Source organism: Barbatula barbatula, assembly GCF_947034865.1.
Source record: "Barbatula barbatula genome assembly, chromosome: 15".
NCBI classification, from domain to species: Eukaryota; Metazoa; Chordata; class Actinopteri; order Cypriniformes; family Nemacheilidae; genus Barbatula; species Barbatula barbatula.
The window spans coordinates 22,463,081-22,480,954 of NC_136778.1; the positions used below are offsets into that span (position 1 = coordinate 22,463,081).

The 17,874-nt window shown below is 39.4% G+C and overlaps 1 protein-coding gene across 1 annotated transcript in view; it reads left to right on the forward strand.

Moving 5' to 3' along the window:
* rngtt (RNA guanylyltransferase and 5'-phosphatase) overlaps nucleotides 1–17,874 on the forward strand; it is a 58,458-nt gene that overhangs the window by 30,925 nt on the left and 9,659 nt on the right. The window contains exons 12-13 of the mRNA XM_079474771.1: nucleotides 3,943–4,011; nucleotides 16,722–16,822. Coding sequence (XP_079330897.1) covers nucleotides 3,943–4,011; nucleotides 16,722–16,822 — 170 coding nt within the window. The remainder of the gene's footprint in view (nucleotides 1–3,942; nucleotides 4,012–16,721; nucleotides 16,823–17,874) is intronic.

The window sequence follows — 17,874 nt, forward strand, 5'->3', positions numbered from 1 at the left end:
AACATATTTGTGCGTCTCACAGTGAACATTAACTGGAGTTAATGATGTCATTAATTGTTCTTTTCCAGGGTCAGATCCGACAGGCCGCGTTTACCTGAAGTGATTGTGAATGTGTCCGGTCCTCCTCAGAGCTTTCACGTGTGTTAGTTATGAAGGATGCTGTTTGCAGCCGACTGCCTAACTGACTGGAATTTTAATAAAGTCTTGGAGAGCGTGTGCGTACAGACAGCGGCTTGTGTTTCTGAGAGATTAAATTAGGAAATAATGCCGTCCGTGTGAAAAGAAAGGGTCGTGCATCATTAGAGCGGCGGAGAGAATCTCAATGTACCTCTGCATTCCCTGTTAATATCAAATCTGTGGAGATGCGGCTGAGGACAGTTTAACGTGAATAAAAAAGTCATTCAAGTTTTTTCTATTTTCAATTTAGCCATATAAGACAGGAAGACCTTGTATGTTGTGTTGTTCTTTCGTTTGAGAGTTTTGCCGCAGAGATCCGTCTCAAGGTCTCATGAAACATTTATTAGAAGAGAATTTATTTATGGTGGCAGGAAAACATCCAGACAGAGCACTCCTGCTAACTCAATTTCACTGTTTACTTTGGCTTGTTTTTCCAGGTTTTGTACACCTGTAAATAAATATTTAGATTCAGTGTTTACGTGCAGAAGAACGTTCTGCCTCGTGTTCATTTGCCAAACTTTCTTGTCTTAATTGTATACCTCTGCATTGAATGTTATTCATCCGATTGTGTCTCAAACTATACTTAAGGGCTCAAAATGCCTTATGCTTTGGGAGAGGAGTTTGTGAGTTGTTTCTTTAGACTTTTTTAGTACAGAAATGATCAACTTGATGCGTCACCGCAAGAACCGACTGGTGTATGACATCACATTACTGCGAGAGAGAGTTGAGCCGACTGCTCCATATGCTTTTGAATCACTCTTGCAGTCATGTGATGTCATCTGCCTGTCGGATCTTGCGGCGTATATGAAGTTAAATATGAGAGTTACGGCACACGATCTTGCCGACGTGTGGTCACATGGTTCATGCAGCCCCCAAACAAATCCGTTCCAAACAAATCCGTGCTGTCTACCTATTTAAATGAATTTTAGCGGGACAGATAACAGCAACCATGGACCGCGGAACGCATCTGAACAAGGGGGGGGGCCATAATTTCAAGTCACGCGGAGGGGGTGGGGCGCAAATGCATTGAAACAGACAATATTACTGATATATTAAATAACGTTGCGGAGCACTTTATTTTATTCCGACACCACACAGTCACATCTACAGTATACACATGATACACGCACACATGTTTCCTCAGATTAACCCCTCTGATCCCACTTACATTCACACACAACAGGCCAAGCCTATTTACACATAAACGCACAGATGAAACTATAGCAAACACATAAAGTACATCCGGTCCACAACCACAACTCATCTTGCTGCCTTGAATCTAAATCAACATCATAGTCATTATCATCACAAGTCAAGACATTATTATCAGATTGATGTGCAGAGCCGCACAGACACAAACTCACACCCACAAAACAAGTAAAGTTTTCCGCTCGTGTCACAAAATGTCAGCCAGTTAAAATCTTTGAACCACTGATATTGAACTGATCTTGCTTGTTGTGAAGACCCAGTCCCCTGTACCTTTTTGGTCTTCATAAGAACAGCAGGGTTTTGTGAGATCCCCCGCAGCACTCACTTGTACAGTGGCTGTCGGTAGCTTGGCTTGAAGCCGGAGGAGAGCAGCTAGCGGGCTCGTCTGAGTCTGTGGTGGAGATGGACGCTCCGGGTCTGTTGTTGAGGCGACAGTGGAAGCTCGAGTAGTTTGCTCATTTTGTTTTGCCAGTTTATTTATTAAAAATCTGACATTGACTTCTGTCCCTTCATTGTCGCAGCCTGGTAATGCCGCCAGCGGTTAAACAGGTGCCAGCTGTTAGCTCGCGACGATGCTCTCACATGACAGACCTAGTAACTACGTCGACGTAACGTCGTAGTTGATAAACAATGCACACTAATTTCAAATCAAAATGCAGTAGTCAGTGTGAGTTTTTTTATCGGTAGCAGTTGGTGAGAGTGAGTGAAGCTGTGTGGTGACTAGTATTGTTTGGCTCGTAAAAACACGGATACAACTTAGGCTTTTATTCATATAAGATAGTTGGTCAGAGTACAAAAGTTGCCCGGGCCGTGGCCCCCCTGGCCCCCCCAGTTCTGCGGTCTATGACAGCAACTACATTTGTGTAATTTTTGCTAAATATATTAGCACATCCTGTACTCTAAACACTACGTTGACTACATTTGGGAATGAATGGGCTTCAGTGCAGTGTTTGGAACTATTGGTCGCACCAAGATACTTCCGTATTCCATTCTTCCAACGAACATCTATGTGAGTGTAGTAACGCTGTTTCAACGGCTCAGGTCATGTGTAATCAAAACAGTTGGTGATCGGTCATGTAATCAGAACATTTTGTGATTGGTCGTGTAATCAGAAGATCAGAACAGTTTGTGATCGGTCGCGTGATCGGAACAGTTTGTGATCGGTCGCGTGATCGGAACAGTTTGTGATCGGTCTCGTGATCGGAACAGTTTGTGATCGGTCGCGTGATCGGAACAGTTTGTGATCGGCCGCGTGATCTGAACAGTTTGTGATCGGTCGCGTGATCTGAACAGTTTGTGATCGGTCGCGTGATCTGAACAGTTTGTGATCGGTCGCGTGATCGGAACAGTTTGTGATCGGTCGCGTGATCGGAACAGTTTGTGATCGGTCGCGTGATCGGAACAGTTTGTGATCGGTCGCGTGATCGGAACAGTTTGTGATCGGTCGCGTGATCGGAACAGTTTGTGATCGGCCGCGTGATCTGAACAGTTTGTGATCGGTCGCGTGATCTGAACAGTTTGTGATCGGTCGCGTGATCTGAACAGTTTGTGATCGGTCGCGTGATCGGAACAGTTTGTGATCGGTCGCGTGATCGGAACAGTTTGTGATCGGTCGCGTGATCGGAACAGTTTGTGATCGGTCTCGTGATCTGAACAGTTTGTGATCGGTCGCGTGATCGGAACAGTTTGCGATCGGTCGCGTGATCGGAACAGTTTGTGATCGGTCGCGTGATCTGAACAGTTTGCGATCGGTCGCGTGATCGGAACAGTTTGTGATCGGTCGCGTGATCTGAACAGTTTGTGATCGGTCGCTTGATCGGAACAGTTTGTGATCGGTCGCGTGATCGGAACAGTTTGTGATCGGTCGCGTGATCGGAACAGTTTGTGATCGGTCGCGTGATCGGAACAGTTTGTGATCGGTCGCGTGATCGGAACAGTTTGTGATCGGTCGCGTGATCGGAACAGTTTGTGATCGGTCGCGTGATCGGAACAGTTTGTGATCGGTCGCGTGATCGGAACAGTTTGTGATCGGTCGCGTGATCGGAACAGTTTGTGATCGGTCGCGTGATCAGAACAGTTTGTGATCGGTCGCGTGATCAGAACAGTTTGTGATCGGTCGCGTGATCAGAACAGTTTGTGATCGGTCGCGTGATCAGAACAGTTTGTGATCGGTCGCGTGATCAGAACAGTTTGTGATCGGTCGCGTGATCGGAACAGTTTGTGATCGGTCGCGTGATCGGAACAGTTTGTGATCGGTCGCGTGATCGGAACAGTTTGCGATCGGTCTCGTGATCGGAACAGTTTGCGATCGGTCGCGTGATCGGAACAGTTTGCGATCGGTCGCGTGATCGGAACAGTTTGTGATCGGTCGCGTGATCGGAACAGTTTGTGATCGGCCGCGTGATCTGAACAGTTTGTGATCGGTCGCGTGATCTGAACAGTTTGTGATCGGTCGCGTGATCGGAACAGTTTGTGATCGGTCTCGTGATCGGAACAGTTTGCGATCGGTCGCGTGATCAGAACAGTTTGTGATCGGTCGTGTGTTTGTTTCCACAGCTCCTGGAGGGCAGTTTCACTGCTCAGGTCAGTCATGAAGTCGATGGTCTTATCTTCCAGCCTATTGGGGTGAGTGTTTTTCTTCACATGAACTTACTGGTACAATGAACCGTGTTTGTGTATATAATGAACTGTATACTCAAGCGGATTCTGTTTAAATCTGTGTTTATTCATTGCTGTTTCTTGCAGTAACATTGCATTCTTATTTACTGTATGTAGTTTATTTCATCCTCTTCATGTGCACAACACACGTCCAGCCACAAATCAAACAATGATTGTTAAAGTTTATGAGACTCCTGTCAAGCAGCTACTAAAATCCAGATGAAGTGTTCAGTCAGGGATAAACCGTTTGTGTTCTGTGTGACAGTACAGGTCAGCTACACAACCTAAATATTACAACCGCTTGAACGTGAGACTAAAATACTAAAGACAACAAAGAGATGAACGTCTTTTTCACGAAAGGAAATCGTTTTCTACCATCATTCACTTTGTTTATATTCCAATTGAAATGATAATTTCAGAACAATACACCTGCATTTCCATTCTTCGTAAATGTTTGATAATCATGGTGTCATGCCGTCTTCAAAGCCATACCCATCTCTCTGTGAGAACTAGCGTATGTCAGAGAAACTCAGAAATCAAACAAACGTCCTGTTTGGAGGACAAACATGAATGCTGGATCCCTGCAGGAGAGAGAGAGCAAGTGTGAAGCATTGAGAAGTCCAGCAGCTTGAATTCACAGGTTTTGACTGAATAGAAAGAAAACAAAAGAGAAGCTGGTGTGCTCCGCTTCCTTACATACCAAACGATTTCTGAGCACTTGGAGAGTTCTTGACAATGAATTCACAACATGAGGAGTTTACTTTAGGCAGATCTACAGGTGAAATAAAAGTCTTGAAGGAATAGTATGAAATGAAAGGACAAGCACTACAAAAAGAGCATAGGGAACAGTATGAGGTCATCATAATCTGAAAAACAAATCAATATTTATATTGAGTGTTATTGAACGTCACACGTTCATTTGAATATGCAGAAATCCAGGTGAGATGTGAGACGTTTCAGTTAGGTTTCATAAATCTCCAAATCATTGAAATAATGTCGCTCATAAATTGAAAGATAAGGACACACAACATCAGTATTGTCATCGGGTAATTATAGGAGTTAACAAATACTTTGTAAACATCAGATTTCATAGTAAAGCGCCTGAGAACGCTTAGGAGGCCATGCGCGTTATTCCAGAGATGCATTGGTTGCTGTGATTTAGAATACACGCAAGAATCTTATTTTAAAGAATATGACTTAATATGAAAATGCGTTAATCGTAAATATTAACTTCTCTATTGTGTTTGTCCCGCCTCTTCTCTACTGTGATTGAATGGCTGTGTAAAAAAGGACAGTGACGAGCTTTTACCCAACGTTTAAAAGTGAAAAGCTATAAAAGATCTTGTGAAATATCAAGTATCGTTGTATGCTACATAGTGCATCAAAATGCAGTGTCATCAGTTTGTCTAAAAGAAAACATTACGTGCGCTTTTTACACATGGTAAGGAGCAGGTGTACATTTCTTTCGCACCAACTAACATTTTGAAAATAAGAACTTATTCATGAATCATGAAAAAATGTGTTTGAATGACTTTACGAACGATTTACACAACATGTTAAAAAATGTGATACAATTACATACTACACACGTCAGAAGTTTAGAAACACTTACTCATTCTTTATTTCGATTTTTCCACCAGAATACTATTCAGCTCATCAAAAGCTCATTAATCAAAACTCTTATATTTTAGCATCTTCAAATTTGCCACGTTTTGACGAGAATTTGTCAAATCATTTTCCTGCCGTTTTATCATCCTCTCGAAGTCTTGCCCTGTAAAGCTTTTTAAAGCTTGTCAAAATCTATTAAGAGCTCTTATTGTCTTTATTTTCTTCATAATTTGATTCAAATCATCCATTTCAAAATTTGATGATTGTTTTTATATTGGCTCAATTTAATTTTTGTCTACAAAAGTCATTTAAGACGTTTAAGCATACACCCTAACATTAAAAGATTGATAAGATCTTTAAAACACTTCAGTCAAGTGTTTCCAAATGTTTTGATGGGTTCTCTATACATAATATATGAGAGTAATTAGTACACAAAGTTTTATGTATTTTTAATATTTTCACCTTCATTTATTGAAGTTCATTTAGCTTTCTTCCCACAGCTGGTACTTTTGACTTTGTCCGCTGTCACATTACATAAAAAACATGTAAAGTGCATCCCTGCGTGAACACATACAATTTACTATAAATCAAATCATAGGTTTGGTCTGATTAAAACAGAAATTTGAAAGTGTAAAGACTCTTCATGAACCCTCTGATCTTTTTAGATTTGTGTTAAAGGATTATATTTATGTAGCTTCAGTTTTGTAAGCGCACATTAACAAGGTCTATTCATTTCTCCAATCTTGTCATTAATATCCGCACCTGTATCCATCCAGTGCACAGCGGGGAAGATGCTCTTTTTCATGTCACCCAGACCTCTTTCGCAGCAGAACATATAATAATGAAATCAAGTCTCCATCACGCAGTGCTTTCTAATGACCTATTCACGAGAAAAATACCTTATACAAAAAAAGGTTTGATCTTGACATGCAAAAAAATTAAGAAAGAAACTTCTACATGTGTTCAGGAAAGGTTGTGTTATATTTGATCATGTGATAACCTGGATTTCTCTCACAGTTTTCCACAATACATCTAGAAATGAACAATGGTTATCTTATTTGGCTTTCACACATGATGTTTAGTTCGGCACGGGACATGGTTCACATTAAGAATTGCTAATGTGAAAGCTGTCAAGTATACCCAGGTGCGCACCGAAGCCGAGACTACCTGAGAGGAGGTGGTGTGAGTTCGGTGGCTCTCAAACTGTGTCGCGGTTTGCAGAAATATGAAAGCAACACAGACCCGGTTGCGCACTTGATGAGGAAGTGAAGTCACTTGCACATGCGTTTAAGCTGATTACAGTGTATTTCCATCAATAAAACACATGTAAGAGATGAAAGTGTTAATGATCTACCTTGGCTTCGAGCAAGAGTGAGCCTGCATTGTATTTCTGCATTGCAAGTGGAATAAACGCGCATAAAGTAAACCCAAATTTCATTTACTCTGCTGCGCATAATAGCACCAAATTAATAGAAACACAATCTATTGATCCGTTTTGGGTTTTCTGTCATGCGCCGTGCACAGTTTTGATGACGTAAAACGAACGCAAATGCACAAGGGTTCGACAGAATCAAGTTGAGCGGGAAACCAAACCAACGCTGCAGGGGGCGCCGGGAATCAAGCTCGGAACGCAGCAAACAAGCCCAACGGCCTTAATATGTCATCATATACTCACCCTCTTGTTTTTTCAAACCTGTATGACCTTCTTTCTTCTGCAGAACTCAAAAGAAGATATTTTGATAATGTTGGTAACAGAACAGCACAGCCCCCCATTCACTTCTATTGTAACCAATGCAATATCTTTAAAATATCTTTTATATATATATATATATATATATATATATGTGTGTGTGTTCTGCAGAAGAAAGAAGGTCATACAGGTTTGAAATAACAGGAGGGTGAGTATGATGACAGAATTTTCATTTTGAAAGTGAACTACTCCTTTAATATAATCTCCAATGTAACAGAGAATGAGGGCATTTATTTCATTCAAATACAAATGTTACAGTCAAGGGGTAAAATAAAAAAACATCAAAGATCACAATATCACAATCAAAGCACTATGAAAAGATGAAAAAGTGACACATTGAAATGTTTGCAAACAGAAACAATTTTAACAGCTTTACTATTTGTTAAACATTGTATTGAATTTAGGTTTTGTAAGATTTCCGCCTTTAAAATTTGAAATTCAAAACCCAGTTGAAAGCTGGATAAAATAAATTCTCTAATAAAAGAGCAGAACTCTGAGCAAAAACTAGCAGAATAAGGACAATTCCAAAATAAATGACAACTAGGGGAAAGAGAGGAACATATGTGACCAATTACTGAGTCAATGGGATCCAAAGAAGACATTGGCAGCAAAGGATCAGAATTTTTAAACCAGAGTGAACAGCGTTCATAACTACAGCCTAGGCGTGAATGGAAAATTGAATTCTGAATAAGTCAGCATAAGACCAGCTTGGTTAAAGAGTTGGCGTACCAAAATAATATTATTGTTAAACCAATTTTCAAAAAAATTTAGATTAAGACTTAAATCAAATATTCTTATTGTTCCATATGTAACATCTGTTTGTTGAGAAGTTATGTTTATAAATTAAATTCCTAGAGAGGAGCATCTGTTAATGAAAATTAGAGAGTTTTATTGGAATTTTGGTAATGATGTAGTCACAGATCAGAAGAAATTAGCCCTTGTGCTAGGGTGGGAGGGAGTTTACCACATTCAACACACTGTAAAAGAGATGTAACAGAAAAGCAGCAAGTTCTTCTGAAAAAAAATTATAAAATATAAAATTCCAACGTTATACCATCAAACGCCAGGGGATTCATCAATATGAGCTCTACAATAGCATGACGAGTTTCCTCTATGCAAATAAGCCTGTCACAATGCTCTTTTATGTCTTTATTAGTAGATTTCAAATTAGTTAAGTTCATCAAGGAATCATTTTCATTAACGCTTGAATTATAAAGAGTACTTTAGAAAGATGAACAATAATTTGCAATAATATTTAAATTGTGTGTTACCGTGCCATTCATATTTAGTTGTTAAATTGTATTTGTTTTTGCATCATTTTTTTCTAGCTGAAAGAAGTAGGCTGAATTTAGTTTTAGGCGCATTGGCCGGCCGGACCCAAAGTTAACTTCGAAACTGTTTGGTTGTAATATCACATTAAATTACATTAAAACTACGCAAAAGTTATTGTTTCTTTGCGGAGGTCTACCGGAAGTTACGTTTGGGACACAACGTTTGTTTATGTTGTTGCTGCTAAAACCAGTTGATGTGAGAGACTATGGTCTAGATGTGAATTTGTGTTCATGGATGTCTGTATCTAGCTTATAGTTTTGAGAGGGTTGTAAATGATCAAATGTTTACTCTTTAAAGGCGTCCCGTTGATTCTGTTCAAGAAATGTATGTGGTTGTTAGGAGTGATATTCAGGGAGTATGTAATTAGCACCTCCTTCTGTTTTCTTAAATTGGATTTGAAAATCGTCTCCACCTGTGACGTTTCTTCTCCTCAGGGAACGTGTAGGAAAAATCCCGATGATTCATATCGCAGCCTAATATTTCCCCAAACGTGTCAATATGATTTAGTGAAGCCGGCGCGGACATGTCATGCCAGTTTAGGAAGATTAAGACATCAAACGCTGAAAGGCTATTTTATTCTCTGCGAATGCTTCAATGCAATGATTAAGAATGGAGGGGAAGCGTGCCTGTAGAAATGTTAAATGACTTTGACACTGTGTTACTGATCGGCCCGCAGCTAAAGGATTTTTATAGAACAACCCAACCCGCATGTAATTCTCACCAAATCCAGATCTCTTCACATTGATCCATTCAAGCATTTCTAAAGCTGGTTTGCGTCTTCACTGATAGAATGGCAGACGTCCTCTTTGAAGCTGTCGTTGGGTTGTCCTTTACTTTAGATGGAGTATTTGACACATCTTTGTAACTGCACAGCAAAAGGCCGATAGCGTGAATAAGTCTGTGTTGGTTTTTGTATTGGCTGTAGGAGGAACTCCTCACCTTTTATTTCTGTCCTCATTTGATTTCAGTAGCTTTTAATCAGCTTCATTCGCTGACAGGACTTTTTCATGAGCTTTACGAAGTTTATTGTTGTTTTTTGGTGCGGCATGTCATTTTCTTGTTTAATTTCTCACTCCAAAATTGTCACTTCTTATCAGGGCTGTGTTTTGATTGACACCGCACTCCGGCGTTATAAAAACTCCTCCGCAATCGTTCACATCTCGAAATATTTACACATATCTCTGCCTTACTTTTGCTATCAGAAAAATTCCATTAAAATACCCACAAGAGCAGAAAAACACACACACATTCATACTCCCCACCCACTGATAAACACTCCTGAATGACTCCACTTTGATGTTTCAATCTTTGATGTGTGCAGAGTGATTTCGGCTGTACCGTGTACATCAACTGAACCACACACACCTGCTATAAAATCTTTGATGTTAAAAGAGGAAACACAGGCTACGGAGTAACATATGTTCCAAAATGGTGCAATTCTGAGGACATGAGGTTATTTGCAGACTGAGGAATGAGTTAAATGAATGAGAGGATGAAATGTTGGCCAGTTGGTTGTGAGAGCATCTCATTGACTTTCTTACAGCTCACATCAGAACGATCGTCCCACATGAGAAAGTGACAAAATTCATTTCATTTACTTTAATATTGGTCAGAACACCATCTCGGCCAAAATCACATGACCATATTTCTGTTCAAAATATATGTTTAAATGTAAAAATCTGGGCCCTATTTTTATTCATTTATGATTATCGCTGGCATATGAAATAAAGCACCAATGTAGGCGTCAAGTGCTTTTTGCTAGCACTTTTGCTTATCTACACGCTAGAACATTGCTTATCTACACGCTAACATGAGGCTATAAACAGACTGGGCGACAGTCGCTCAATATCAACAACACCACTGACAAATGTGAAAAACCACCGGAAAAACAATGACTTTGGGGCGATGGAAATGTTTCGTGTTGACTTTAAAGCTGCACTCTGTGACTTTTGCATCACCATCAAATGCATCTTACTTTACGTACTTATCTTTGTATTTTCAAGTCAAATGTACCCAACATCCCAACTTATAGTACATATGCATTGGATCATGATTGTTTTCTGCTAAGCAGGCAGTTTTCAACACATACCAAAAAGGTTTCGTGTGGATGGATTGCAGCTTTTATAGTAATAATACAATTAATAGTAATAGTAACCTAATCAAAATATCTCTTGACATTTCTTCTAACATAACTCGATGTTAAAATGAGTGTCATCTTGAAATCATTCTTGAACATGTCCTCACGGTTTGCTTTTTGAAAACGGTATATCAGATAAATAACCTAATGATATGATCAGACACAGATTGTGCAGTCTGCATAAGGAAATTGGCCTGCAGTAATTGAATATGTAAGACAGAGACAGATGTTGTTAATATCACCTTTTGCCTGTGGCGTTTGATATCACTCACTGTGTGTGGAAGTAAAGACTCGGATGGCTTCGTGACCCGAGCTTTATTCATGTGCCGGTGCCCACTGTGAACATGAGGCAACAGGCTTCAGAATAGATTTGAGAAAAGATTTCTTTGGTGAAAGAGCAGAGATCAACTGTCTTGTCAAACACGCTAAAAACTGTACGATGACTCGCTGGTGCTTGATAAACTACATTAGCAGTGACGCTTTTTGACGCCGTCTTTATCCACATTAATATGCATTAGGGCTGTTCAATATATAAAAAATGATTGAAATATGTCGCAATGGTTTGCAATAAATAAAGCTTTTTTTGAATTCCAACAGTTTGTAGTAGGGATGTTCATATTAATCGTTTAACCGGTAACCGATAGTAAAACCCTATGACCGATTAATATTATCAGTTATGGCTGGGCAGAATATTCCGTTCCGAGATTCTTCTCTTCCGTGTATTGCGCAGAATGTAAATAAGTGGGCGTGTTTAACTCGGCGCTCTGCAAATTGGGCTCTATTCTGAATAAACCAAACGAATTAATCCACCCGTAACAAATGAACCTATCAAACATTCTTTTGACCTTATTTCAGTCAGTAGTTTAGTGATCCGCTCTAGTCCGGCGATTCTTCTCTCACCCGCAGGGATCTGCTCCAGCATAGAAAAAAGCTCAATCTCAACACGTATTGCAGAAGTCAGGTTGTTTTGTAAAGCTGTTAATAGCTTTAATAAAGTTTAACTTCATGCAAGCTAAGGTGAAACTTGCATTGAAATGCGCGATGATGCTCGTCGCGTGAGCGCTTTAATGTGACGCACTAACATCCAGTTTTGGGAGACGCGTGAGGAGTAAACATAGAGAACAAACAAACCAAAATGAAGCGAGCGAAAGAAAGTAATGTGTGGGAGCATTTCGACAGAAATGTGCATCTTTGGCAAAGGCCACTACAGAAGATGAACAAGCGTGTCGGATGATGCGGCTGCGCAACCGCGGGCTTAACAGTTCACAGGCTGCGGTCCAGATTATCCCCGCAGCATGTGGATATGCTCCTTTTTTATAAATATTTTAAAATCTTAATTTGTTAACTATTTAATTTATGTGATTTTTTTCAGTTTAGGTTTATTTTTTAAATTATTTTCTTCATTTATATTGTGAATAATATTATGTTTGTTCGTTGTTATCAAGGTTTTCTTGTGATCGTTGTTGATCCGTTTTGTACGCTACTGTTTGCACTTTCATAATAAACCCATAAAAATGAGTTTTTACTGGGTCACAGACAATCGGCAACTGTATTTTTATTCAACGTCCGATTTATATAAAAATCTCAGTTAACAGTTAATGTTCGGTTAACGAGCATCAGTTAAGAAAATGATCCGAAATGAACATCCCTAGTTTGTAGTTTTTGCAGGAAACAGAGCAACTGCCTGATGTGTGGTGATGATCAATAATCAGAAAAAATATATCACTGCTGTCCTTCTAAAACCTTGCATCTGCATATTTTAGAATTGTTTTATTTATTTTTTACTATAAATCATTATTATAAGTTACCTTTCATGTTTGTCACCGGGTATTGCGAATATCTAACCAATAAATTCAAAAATGCTTGTTAACGTTGACAACACAGTATGCGATCATTTCAAAAGTTTTTTTCCGTAAACGGTCAATTTGGACAAACGGTGTTTCAGAAGGACAGCGATGATATGTTGGTTATGTTGTTTTCTGTTTTAAAATATATTTGATCAAAGTTGAAATAGATTTTTCGAAAGCGCACATTTTGTATATCGTAACATTGATCAAGTTACCGAATAAAGCATTTTCCTTTAATGTCGTGCAGCCCTCTGTTTCGGTCTTTTGTGCACATTGAGACTACATGTTGTCCTGCATGAACCAGAGCTTGAAAATTTATTTTTTGTGTTGTAGTGTGAATCGGAAAATCTGATATTCAGAAACATCGATGTTCACGTCATTGGTAGCCATTCGCCCTAAAACAGTTCAGCAGCCTTGATAGTATTATTGAAAACTGGAAATACACCTGTCATCTACGCCAAAATACAATAAATCCCCGTTCATATGCCTGATGAAAATCACTGGTGTGTGCGGTGTGCTGGGATTTTCAGACAAATACACAGTTCTTTCACGCTTTATCTGTTTTAATGTAGATTCAGGCAGTCCTCAAGGGTTACTGCTCTTATGAGTAAATAATCAATATGACAATTGAGAATCTAATGGAGAATCAATAAGAGCGCAGCAATTTAGGATGTGAGAGAGAGAGATGTGTCCGTATGAAATATCTTGTTTATTTGTGTTCTCTTCATGTTCATCATAATAACCCCGAGCTACTCTGAAGACTGTTCGCTGTTTGTGACATGTACAGTAATTCAAAATGATTGTTTTTGATTTGTAGGTATGTGTTTAGGTAAACTCTTCATTTTTGTTTGATTCTGTGAATGACTAACAATATTTCTCCCAAATTTGCAATAAAAATGTTGTTTGAAAATAAAATAAAAGTTATAAAACCATAAAAAAGTAAGTTTAACAATATAAGTTTAAGAGACTCATAAAGCTAATTTGATTTAACCTCAACCACATTTTGAACACGTTTTACCGTCAGACATTTCCTCACTTGCATGAATGTCATGGGTTCATAATAAGTGTATGTTGAAGATGAAGTATGTTGTGAGATTGTGTCATGCCACTAGGCGCACGGTTAGGACACGACGTGAACTCTCAGAGACAGATGGAGCGTTATTCTAGAAAGTCTCCCACACTATAAACGTCCGCCAGGCGGATGATGAAATTCTCTTCACATTCGTCCGTGTCTGTCTTTTAGTGAATCTGTCCGTCCGTAGCGATGCATCACGCATTAGAAAGATGTGAGAAGCTCAAGGTAAACAGGTTAGTCTGCCATAAAGGAATGTTAACAGACTAGCGCTTGTTTCCATGGTGATGTGTTGGGTTTGTGTCGCGCTCTTGATTGATTTTCAGCTCTGCATTCATTGCCTTCGACTCCATCAAGGACTTCCGGCCGTCGCTCTCTGGCAGATGAAGAGCGGTTTGATTTCATTAAAGAACACAATCCATCTGACTCGCACAATGGCATTTTCATGACCCATAAGACGATGTGCTGCGTGGACAGCTCGACCTTGATGTGTTGTTCTTCAATACCGCTCGCTGTTCAAATGATAAAACCTTCAGGCTTATATCAGAAATCTAAAGTGTTTTCACTTCCAGCGTTTCTGAACAACACTTTCACGACTCCGCATAACTCGGCCTATTCATTTACATTCCACGCTGTGTGTTTTCCGAGGCCAGCGTCATTTTTTGCCAAAATCTTATTATGAGATAAAGAGCATCAAAGTCATTAATTTAACTACGATTTTCAATGTTTGACAAGACCTTACTCGGTCAATATTAAAGATATCAAGATCAAATATTCACAGAATTTTCTTTGCGTTATGTGGAAAGGTTATTGTGTTACCTTTGCATTTAACGTGAAGCTACATTAATATGTCGTGTTATATTGTGAATATAGTCACATCTAAAGGTGGTATGGTTGGGGATGTTAATGTGTGACCTCTGTGAGTCCTGCGCTGTGGTGAACAGATGTGTTACTCTTTATTGTGTATTTCATCTCGTCTGAAGCGTTGAATTGACCATCGAGGACGACTGCTCTCATTTGTTTCCGTGTTTTGTCATTTTCCGGCAGCTGGGAACTTTAGCATCCACGTGTGAGTGTAATTGCGAGCCGATGCAGTTTGTTAGTTTTTATATTGTTTAGCCGATGGTCTCTTCACCATTAGTGCTGCTGAATGCCTTTGATTATTTCACGAAGCAATATGGTGTAAAATTGAGAAGACTGTTTGGACACGCTGACCTATAACAAGCTCACATTCATCCGTAATCTCACACAAAGCCTTTCAGAGGTAAAACCTCCCGGCATCTAGCCGTCCCGCTGGCTCCTCGTGTTTCCTGGCAACGCATCTGTTACTTTGCCTCATTTTTGTCTTCCCACTCTTTGGGTTCTTCAGATTTCGATTCATCACGTCCAGAACGTTGTCATGAATGTATAATGAATGTCCTTGTAGACACACTGAATATCAATGCCAGAGTTTTCTTTTCTCAATTTAGTTTGATTTGATGTCCCGTTTTCTCTGTGGTGTCATCACGGGAGTAAATGTACATGTGAACATGGGGGGTCAGGGGCGGACTGGCCACCTGGCGTATCGGGCGTTTTCCTGGTGGGCCGCTATCGTTTGGAGCCGGTAACGGACGCTTCAGACGAATGTATTATAAATGCGAATGCTCGCAATGTGAATGCAAACTTAACTTATGAGTTATTAGTTTTGTACTGTATTGATTTCATTTTTCTTAAAAAGAATGAAGTATGAAAGATGATTTGAGGACAGACAGGATTACTGTGTGTTAACAACGAACATGAATCATTGCAATCTTCTTTCTATATTATTCATGGGATCGTTTTTTTTCCGCATCACTCGCGTGACTAAAATCACATGCGACGGGGAATGTCTTCACGCATCCTGATGTGTCAAACCATAGTAGTCAATAAGCTTTTCGCGTGAAAATGCATCTGGAGTTGACATTTTTCAACTTGCGCAAAAGACGTGATTGAAACGAATATTGCGCATTTGCTGCAAATGCTGCACATTTATTCACGTCTTTGCATTGACTTTGTATGTAATTCTTGTTTTTACGTTTTTTTTGGGGTGTGAACACACCATCAGTGTCATTATGATAAAGAATTTTCTATAAATAAGCTGTGACGTGTGACCTATGACCTGCGAATGGTTGATCCGAATAGGCTTCAAAACATATTAACCGAATTGACCAGTGAGTGAAAAAGTTCTCTTTGCATGACATACATTTATAAAGCTAGACCGTTACATTTATGTCAATTATTACATTTGTGTGTTTCTGTGACTCATGCTCACTTTCATTGTAGCACTGTTGGGGAGCACAAACGGTAAAGCTTGAATACACTGTGAGTGACTTTGTATAAAAGCATCTGCTTAATGTATAAATATAAACTTATGCCTCTGTCAGACGTAAGAAAAACGTTGCTTTTTGATCAAATACTCTGCTAAATGCATAAACGTCAATGTAAAAATTACACACTGGACCTTTATATATTTTTTTTAATCAAACGTGGTGACTGTTAACATTAGTTAATGCAAAGTGAAGAAGCTTGAACCAACATTTACATTTCTCAAAATATCTTCTTCTGTATTCAAACAGTTTTGGCTGAACTAACCCAATAAGAAAGTCTTCTGTTGGATCTATAATTTTGTTCCTACTGGGGTTACAAACAATCTTACGGTCTTGAGTCAAATCAATATTCTTATTTTCTGTCTGTCACACATCGACCAAACTGAAACTATTCAATTCACACTTCAAAAACATGTTGATTATATACACACAAACTAAATGGAGAAAACTTTTGTTATTTAAAGTAATAATGAAATGTGATTGAATCTTAAACAAGTACACTGAAAGGATGATTTTTATATACTGTACTGTTTGCCTCAAGATAACAAACCAAGCTCACGTCTTTGTGTTTGTGTCGTCCCTTTAGAAATACAAGCCGGGCAGATGCGATGATATTCTGAAGTGGAAGCCGCCCAGCCACAACTCCGTCGACTTCAGACTCAAAATCACCAAAGTTGGCGGGGAGGGGTGAGTCATAGTCGCCATGGCAACTGCATCCACCTCCCTGAAATGGATGCTAAACATCAAACACATTCATACAAAGTTCACACAACACGAGCGCGGAGATGGAGGTATGCGCCGTTCGTCTCGGCAACTTCCAGGACGCGCGTGTATTTTTGGATCCTGTGGATGATTTATGTTTATGTGCGCGTTATGAAACATGAGTCACGCACAGGTGCTCGATACCTCACTCAGCTTTGGGAGCGTAATGTAGTACGTTCTGATTTGCGCGCTTTGAGTTCTGCTGGACATTGAAATGTAGCCATGCGTGAGGTGCCAGTTCTCTTGCATTTCTCATTTACACCTCTCTCGCCTCGACCCATCTGTCCGCTCTGTCCTCAAACCATCCAGTCTTATCTTTAAAACACAGCCGGCGTCTAGACGTCAGGGGATTGAAAGTTGTTCAAAGCGATCGTTTTTGGTTCTTCATTGCATTTAACTGCATCTCAGTTTTACGCAAAAGTCAAGAAGCGATTTTTTTAAATTGTGTGAAATATTCATTTGGCCTTATAAGCTTATATTTATTGAGGCCGCGTGGGATATTTGTGACCCTGGACCACAAGTCTTAATAGGTCTATTTTTTTATATTTGAGATTTTTAGAGCAGCTGAATAATGAAACTTTCCATTGACGTATGGGCTGTTAGGATTGAACAATATCTGGTGGACATACAAAAGTTTAAAACTCTGGAATCTGAGAGTGACAAAAAATCTAAATATTTTTGGCATAAAAGAAAAATGACCCGTACAATGTATTTTGGGCTTTTACTCAAATGTTCCTGTGCTCCTTAAGACTGGTTTTGTGCTCCAGGGTCACATTTGTACTGAACATTAAAAGTGAATTTGTCACACCACACCGTTTGAAAAGAGTGATGACAAACAGAAATAAAAGAGATGTGGTCCAAACAAAAGTTGTTCGGTTTATGTACTGAAGCGAACACTCAAGTCCATTAGAAATGAGTGAGCAAACAAGCGCACGTTTTCAAACCTTTTAATGTATTTTTAGCCTCTGGCTGTTTTC